At 35.5% G+C, this 7418-nt stretch overlaps 1 protein-coding gene across 1 annotated transcript; it reads left to right on the forward strand.

Annotated features, from left to right (window-relative positions):
• The first annotated feature begins 2664 nt into the window (after positions 1 to 2664).
• On the forward strand, positions 2665 to 4602 carry LOC135781019 (putative C-type lectin domain family 20 member A). The gene is made up of 3 exons (XM_065291329.2): positions 2665 to 2701; positions 2788 to 3129; positions 4233 to 4602. The coding sequence occupies exons 1-3, from the start codon at positions 2665 to 2667 to the stop codon at positions 4589 to 4591; spliced, it is 738 nt and encodes a 245-aa protein (XP_065147401.1). The 3' UTR covers positions 4592 to 4602.
• Positions 4603 to 7418: the final 2816 nt, after the last annotated feature.

Below are 7418 nucleotides of genomic sequence, written 5' to 3' on the forward strand. Positions count from 1 at the left end.
CCAAACCGAAGCGACAATTGTAAGAAAATAGGAAAAACAGTTGAGTAACCAATACGTGAAACTGTCACGGAAAAGAAGTCGTGTCAGGGGCACGTAATATGGTGGAAATACGTGACAATGTCACGCAAAACTGAGCAAAATAATGCGTGACTATTTCACGTATTTTGTGAGATCAGGTTATTTTTTTTAGGCAATAGCCTACACATTTTTTATGACCGTGCATGCCATATCCGAATAAATAATAATAGCAGAAAAAAGTTTAAAAGTGGGACTGTATAAGCGAATAAGACTTACAGGAGAGCATGATTGCTCTGTCATATGCACAACCTTTTTAAAATGATTTCATTGGCATATGTCTGCTAACGTATTAAATTGATTTAAGTGTGAAGAAGCCTATAGGGGCTGTTCTACAAGTTAACGCCTATAAATTTGTCTTCAACCTTGTGTATTATTTATTATTATATGCCCATTATATAGTATATTATTATTATAGTATAATAATGTTGTTTACGCGTGTATGCTACTGGCTGCTACACCCTCACGCTCCAGCACAGCAGGTAGCTTTATGTGTCCGTCGCTTTCTAAAGTGATGTACTGCGATGCGACCACGTGTTCCCCTTAAGATGCTATTTAATATTTATAATACATCAGAACAAGTGAACTACCGGTGGCAAAAACGAACTTTGATCATAAAATGCTTGATTTTTCGTTTTGGTTTTATTTAATGCATTAGATCACATTCTGACAAAAACAAACCCAAAACTGGTGTTTTATGTTCACGAGTATAGTGGAATATGTAATAAATTAACTGTTTATTTGTTTTTCCGTTTTGAAGACAGAAACGAATAAACGAATTATCCGAAGGTACACGGACCGAATAGTTAACTTTAAAATGAAAATTCTGTCATCATTTACTCGTCGTCATGTTGTTCTAAACCTGTATGAATTTCTTTTTTTCTGATGAACACAAAAGAAAATATTTTGAAAAATGATGGTAAACACATAGCAGAAAGTGACCACTAACTTCCATAGTAGGAATAAAAATATGATTTAATAGGTTATGTCACTTGTGTGCTTACAATCATTTATCAAAATATTTTCTTCATCATTTATCACAATACTTTCAAAATATTGTTTTCTATATTTCCTAAACTTAAGTGATGACAGAAGACTAACTTCAATTAAAAACATGGGTTTATAACCACTAGAAAACGGTGTGTAAACTTCAACTAGTGTTCACACTTATCGCTCTGTATTAAAGGAATGATTTTCACTGATTGTTATTTACTGTGAAGATGCATGCATATGTAAATTAAATGTTCGTTATAATGGTTATAGGTTGGTATTATGTTAACAGAAAAGGTTTGACATCCATTGTTCTGCAGGCTGTTCTGATCAGCTAATGATCTGGGACATTTGTGATGGGTCACCTGTATTCAGGTGTTTGAAAATCTTTTGTTCTTACATGAATAGCACTCACCACCCTGCGTCTGAAACCGCATACTTCCCTATGTAGTAGGTGATCAAATATGTCCCAATGTATTCATTAAAGGGTACTTGAGAATTACTGGGATTTGGGACCATTTCTTGTGAGATTCAGAAGTATGTATACTAGTGATGCATTATCATATGAATACCCACTATATATTAGGAGAAAGCAGTACATGAAAATAATGGTAGCCTATGTCTGATGAGAAAATCCTCATTATTTCTATAAAGAGTACGTGAGAAATCCGTGGATGCCGTACTGTGTCCTCCCAGATTCTGAAGCACTGATCGATGGCTACTTTTCCATCCCTGCCTCATCAGGAGGCAACGGGAAAGGAATTGTCATTATCGGCCATGACAGAGACCAGCAACACTGTGTATTCAAATGTGAGTTTCACAAACACACCACCTGAACTATTAACATCTTAAAGACACTTAAATGTCTATTTAACATCTTTAATCTTCGTCACACGCGCACACACACACACACACACACACACACACACACACACACACACACACACACACACACACACACACACACACACACACACACACACACACACACACACACACACACACACACACACACACACAATATGAAAATAACTTTTTAAAGGAAATAAACAAATGATGTTATGTGATGAAGGACAGATATCAGGTCATCACATGTGCAGACAGAGACACAGCAGATTCAAGAGAGAAACACACAACATCAAAAGTAAGAACAACTTATATTATTATTTCTATTCAAGTACCATTTGTATATGTTTTATTGTATTTAATGTCAGTGTTCAGTTTAATCTACTACTATTAAAATGTGTTCATTTGTGTAACAAAACAGGATGATCAGGGGTTGGGTTATTTGTAATATTATCCCTTATAATCAGCATTTGTCTGTAAAATATTTAACCTCGTGCTAAAGATTATTAAAAGTGTTTTTGATTAAACAGACACTTTATATATATATGTTATATCACATCAAGATGATTTGCAGTATCTGGATGATAATCAAGTTTTGTTGTTGTTATTGGTTAATAAATAAACTTAAAAGGTCATGATCTGACCAATCAGAATTAAGTATAATTAGACAGACATGTAATAAGCAACAGTACTTTTGTTTCTTACAATTGTCAGATGAATCTAAAGTTTTAAAATGTCTTTAACCCTTTAGAAATGGCACAAACTCTATATTTCAGACTCATTGTCATTGGTGAGTTGTTTTTTGTTTCTAATTTGTTTAAAGTGTCATTTGAATTGACTCTGTTTTAATAAATACTCAATCCCTCTCTTTCATAGCTCTCTGTTCATTATCTGAATGCATTCAACACCGCTATCACTACATAAGCAGGAATATGAACTGGACTGAAGCTCAGAGATACTGCAGAAAGACCTACACAGATCTGGCCACAGTCTACAACATGAACGACATGAAACAGCTGATGAGTCAACTGAATAACAATATGAAAGTCTGGATTGGACTTCATAACAAACTGAAGTGGTCTATGGGTGACCCTGTGACCTATACGAACTGGATGAAAGGACAACCAAAAGGCCAAAATAAATGCTATGCATTTAAAACAAATGGAAAATGGCTTGAGCAGGCCTGTAATGAGAGGTCAAAGTTCATCTGCTTCAATGGTGAGTGGACTTTCATAATATTACGGCAAATCTTTACAAACATCATGTGTCAACTTTTGAAAATCACAATAATCACACTGAATTAATAGAAAAAGAAATAGCATACTAGTTTATGTTTGACACATTCACTCTACTGTGAAGAAACGTCTCGGTTACGGATGTAAACCTATTTACCTTAAGGTATGGAATGAAAACGTCACGTCGATAACAGATGAATTGGGAAGTCGCTATAGAGACCAATCTGCTTTGAGTGTAACTAAAAAAAAGCCAATGAATATTAGCATGCAATATTTGCATCAGGGGAGTATTAATAGATGGCGAGTGCACAGCATTATTTAGGTTTTCGCTGAGGTGCTGAGCATAAGAGACCCGGTCGCCTCAGCGGTGGTTCAGTAACTGTGGCGAGGGGATGTGACATCTTCAGTCGGTCACTTCAATGTCATGCTAATAAAAGACAAATTGGGAAATCCTACCAAAATGCCACAGGTGCTGCCCCTTCCAGTGCCCTGCGTAAGCCTCCTGGCCTTTTGCTATTAGAGTCACCCAGACAGGGCTTTACTCAGGCTTATTTCCAAAATAATATCCAGATTTATAACAGGTTGAATTTAGTTACATTTGAAATTATTTATAAGAGTTGGGTATTCTATGACATGTATGCTCTTGGTCACTATCGTTTAAAAATAAATCCCTCCTGTAAACTACTAACAGCGAGACACACAGACATACTACTGTAAACCAATACTTTCAGAAGGAAAAAATAGTTTCAGAAGATTCATATTCAAGCTGTAGTAATAAATAAACATTAAACTATTATTTTCGTTTTTAAGAGACAAGCAAAGGATACGTCTATGAAACTTCTAATAAAATAACGGGGGTTCTTATCCAATGTGTACAGAGGTGAAAATGAAGGATCAGGGTCAATAGAATGATGCGGGGTGTCAGAACTCTCAGACCTTTGTGTGTCATGAAGGTGAGTAATAAATATCAATGTGTGTTTTATGTCAAACCTTTCTTCATTATCAGAATTAAATCAGATTCATCTACAGTATTTCCCTTCATGTTTGTGTTTGACTGATGTCATTGTGGTTTATTGTGTGTTTTAGATAATCTGGTATTGATCAATCAGAATCTGAGCTGGTCTGATGCTCTGAGTTACTGTAGACTGAATCATGTGGATTTGGTTTCGGTTGATTCAGAGGAGATTCAGCGCTGGGTGTCAGGATTGGTTAAAAAGGCCTCTACTCCAGAGGTGTGGTTGGGGTTACGTCACTCCTGTGCTCTGGGCGTTTGGTTCTGGATGAATGGACAGATGGTTTGCTATCAGAATTGGGTGAACAGTACAGTAGATAAGAGCTGTGACACTGTGAGATCTGGAGCAGTTCAGTCTGGAGGAGATCAGCGCTGGATCAGCCTTCCTCAAACTGAACTACGCAACTTCATCTGCACCAAATATGAAGAATGAAATCATCTGCGTCTTACTGTTATATACAACTATTAGTTATATTATTATTATTATTATTATTATTATTGGTTTTCATCATGTTTTGATTTGTTTGGCAACAGGGAAATTTAAACGTTTATTATAGATTAAATACAACTCTTTTTGTATACTATTTAATATAAACTATCTTTGGGGTTAAATGTTTCAGTGGTAAATAACTTTCTGTGGTAATGCATAGCATAGACACATTTTAGTTTACAATTTTTGTCTTTGTCCTTTAGTAACTACTGAATTATTGGAAATTAATTTGTAAATTATATTTGAGAGAGAGCATTTGCATGTGTAATTTTATTTAATAATATGTTATTTTGAGTTCACATCAGTAAAATTTAATTAATTGTTTATAAAATGAGATAATCACATATCTGAAACATATGTGTGTGCTTTAACCATCTCTGTGTTTTTGGGTTTAGGTTCTTGTCTTTAAAACTCCACAAGATGGAGCTCACTGACAAACTGTGCTTCTAGCATAGCAGGAAGTACAACAATCCACAAAGCAGGATTTTCTTTGGGCCAAGCTCAAGTATAAGCAGTTTCCCTCGGACCACTCCTTACAGTGATGAATGACTATCCTTGCTTTTTTCTTCACATTCAGAAAAGGGACAATTTTCAATCACAAACTGAATTCATAAGGCTATAACAACCCTTTATAAATAGATATAAGCAGTTCGTCTTTACGAATGTTGAGAAATGTTTACCATAAGAGAAAACCTTGGCTTTAACAGTTACCTCATTTCCCCTCATGTCATCTACAGTGGCATCAAACTGAAGAGGTAAAATATAATACAGATTATTACACAACTCTTTAACCCTTAATTAGTGTTCAAAAATGTTTTGTGGACATTTGGCAGTTTTTTACCTATTTACTGTACAATTTCTTAACTAGGCCATAAATTGGCTAATGAAAAATTATTTTCTTAAAGAAAAAAATCACTTAAATGTCGATCTTAATTAAATCTAAATTGTGTTTGGACATTGTTTTATGTTTAAGGGATAGAATACTGACATCTGCTGGTTTGTGAAAAAAAAAGCAAATTATTTTTTTACTTGAATTTTTTTTAGATTTATGCCAGTTTTGTTGATTTTATTTGCCAATCTCTATAAAAATGCTCTCTGTTGCAGGCGTGTGTGTGTGTGTGTGTGTGTGTGTGTGTGTGTGTGTGTGTGTGTGTGTGTGTGTGTGTGTGTGTGTGTTTGTTTTGGGGCATATAAGGACAGATTTCAAGACATTTCAAAGAGCAATGAGGACCCTCTGGTATAGGAGGACAGTTGGCTGTCCTCATAAAAATAAACCTTATAAAACCTTTTCTCAGCATGTTTTAATACCCAAAAAGTGGTTTCCTCAAAAGTCTTTATATACCAAAAACCTGACATATGTTGTATATTTGTGTGTCCGCCACTGCCCCCTATCTGTTGCCATGGTCCCTGCATGCAGTGACACACAAGCGCGGGAAATTATACACAACGCGCGAAATTACACGCCGCGCATGCGCAAACAAGCATTACTCATTCTGATTGGCTGGATGGGAGAGGGCTTCGACTATCAACAGGTGAATCCATTTCCCGGGAGTTCTGGACGTGCACGTTGTGGAGAAAAGGTAAGACATCGATTACAAAACGTTTTAATAGGTTCAAATGATAAGTGTGGTTATGGATATGGTATTTAGAAGACGCGTTTATCCAAAGCGATGTACAAACAGCAACAATACGAAGTTCAACTTCACAGTAAAACGGGTCATTCCACTATGGCAAATTAAAAAATAAGTTTAATCGATTTGTTTTAAATATCCATAAAATGAAGACAGCTTAAAAGGAAAACCTAATGTTTTGATATTTTAGTGCACGCTGTGGAGAAAAGGTAAGTAATCAACTAGATAGAAAAGTTTGAAGACAAACTTTATGTTGGCTTGACAAAGCCTAGCCTGAACGTTTAAAACAGATTGAGAGAAATTTAAAACAAGTTTAGTTTAGTATTATAACTTTCCGTAAACATGATACCAAAAGTTACCATGTTAGCATGTTTAGCACTAAGTTAGCATGATGCTAACATGAATTAACATGAAGCTAGCATGATGCTAACATGAATTAGCATGATGCTAACATGAATTAGCATGAAGCTAACATGAATTAGCATGAAGCTAACATGATGCTAAAATGAATTAGCATGAAGCTAGCATGATGCTAACATGAATTAGCATGAAGCTAGCATGATGCTAACATGAATTAGCATGAAGCTAGCATGATGCTAACATGAATTAGCATGAAGCTAGCATGATGCTAACATGAATTAGCATGAAGCTAGCATGATGCTAACATAAATTAGCATGAAGCTAGCATGATGCTAACATGAATTAGCATGAAGCTAGCATGATGCTAACATGAATTAGCATGAAGCTAGCATGATGCTAACATGAATTAGCATGAAGCTAGCATGATGCTAACATGAATTAGCATGAAGCTAGCATGATGCTAACATGAATTAGCATGAAGCTAGCATGATGCTAACATGAATTAGCATGAAGCTAGCATGATGCTAACATGATTAGCATGAAGCTAGCATGATGCTAGCATGATTAGCATGAAGCTAACATGATGCTAACATGAATTAGCATGAAGCTAACATGAATTAGCAGGAAGCTAGCATCATGTTAGCATGATTAGCATGAAGCTAACATGATGCTAACATGAATTAGCATGAAGCTAGCACGACGCTAACATGAATTAGCATGAAGCTAGCATGATGCTAACATAAATTAGCATGAAGCTAGCATGATGCTAACATGAATTA

Source organism: Paramisgurnus dabryanus, chromosome 23, assembly GCF_030506205.2.
Source record: "Paramisgurnus dabryanus chromosome 23, PD_genome_1.1, whole genome shotgun sequence".
Taxonomy (NCBI): domain Eukaryota; kingdom Metazoa; phylum Chordata; class Actinopteri; order Cypriniformes; family Cobitidae; genus Paramisgurnus; species Paramisgurnus dabryanus.

Excerpts from the sequence above, each read along its gene's own strand:
- LOC135781019 (XM_065291329.2), top strand. The coding sequence starts at position 2,665 with ATGGCACAAACTCTATATTTCAGACTCATTGTCATTG. Across the intron at positions 2,702-2,787 it reads TTTCAGACTCATTGTCATTG|CTCTCTGTTCATTATCTGAA; the intron begins GTGAGTTGTTTT and ends TCTCTTTCATAG. Across the intron at positions 3,130-4,232 it reads AAAGTTCATCTGCTTCAATG|ATAATCTGGTATTGATCAAT; the intron begins GTGAGTGGACTT and ends TGTGTGTTTTAG.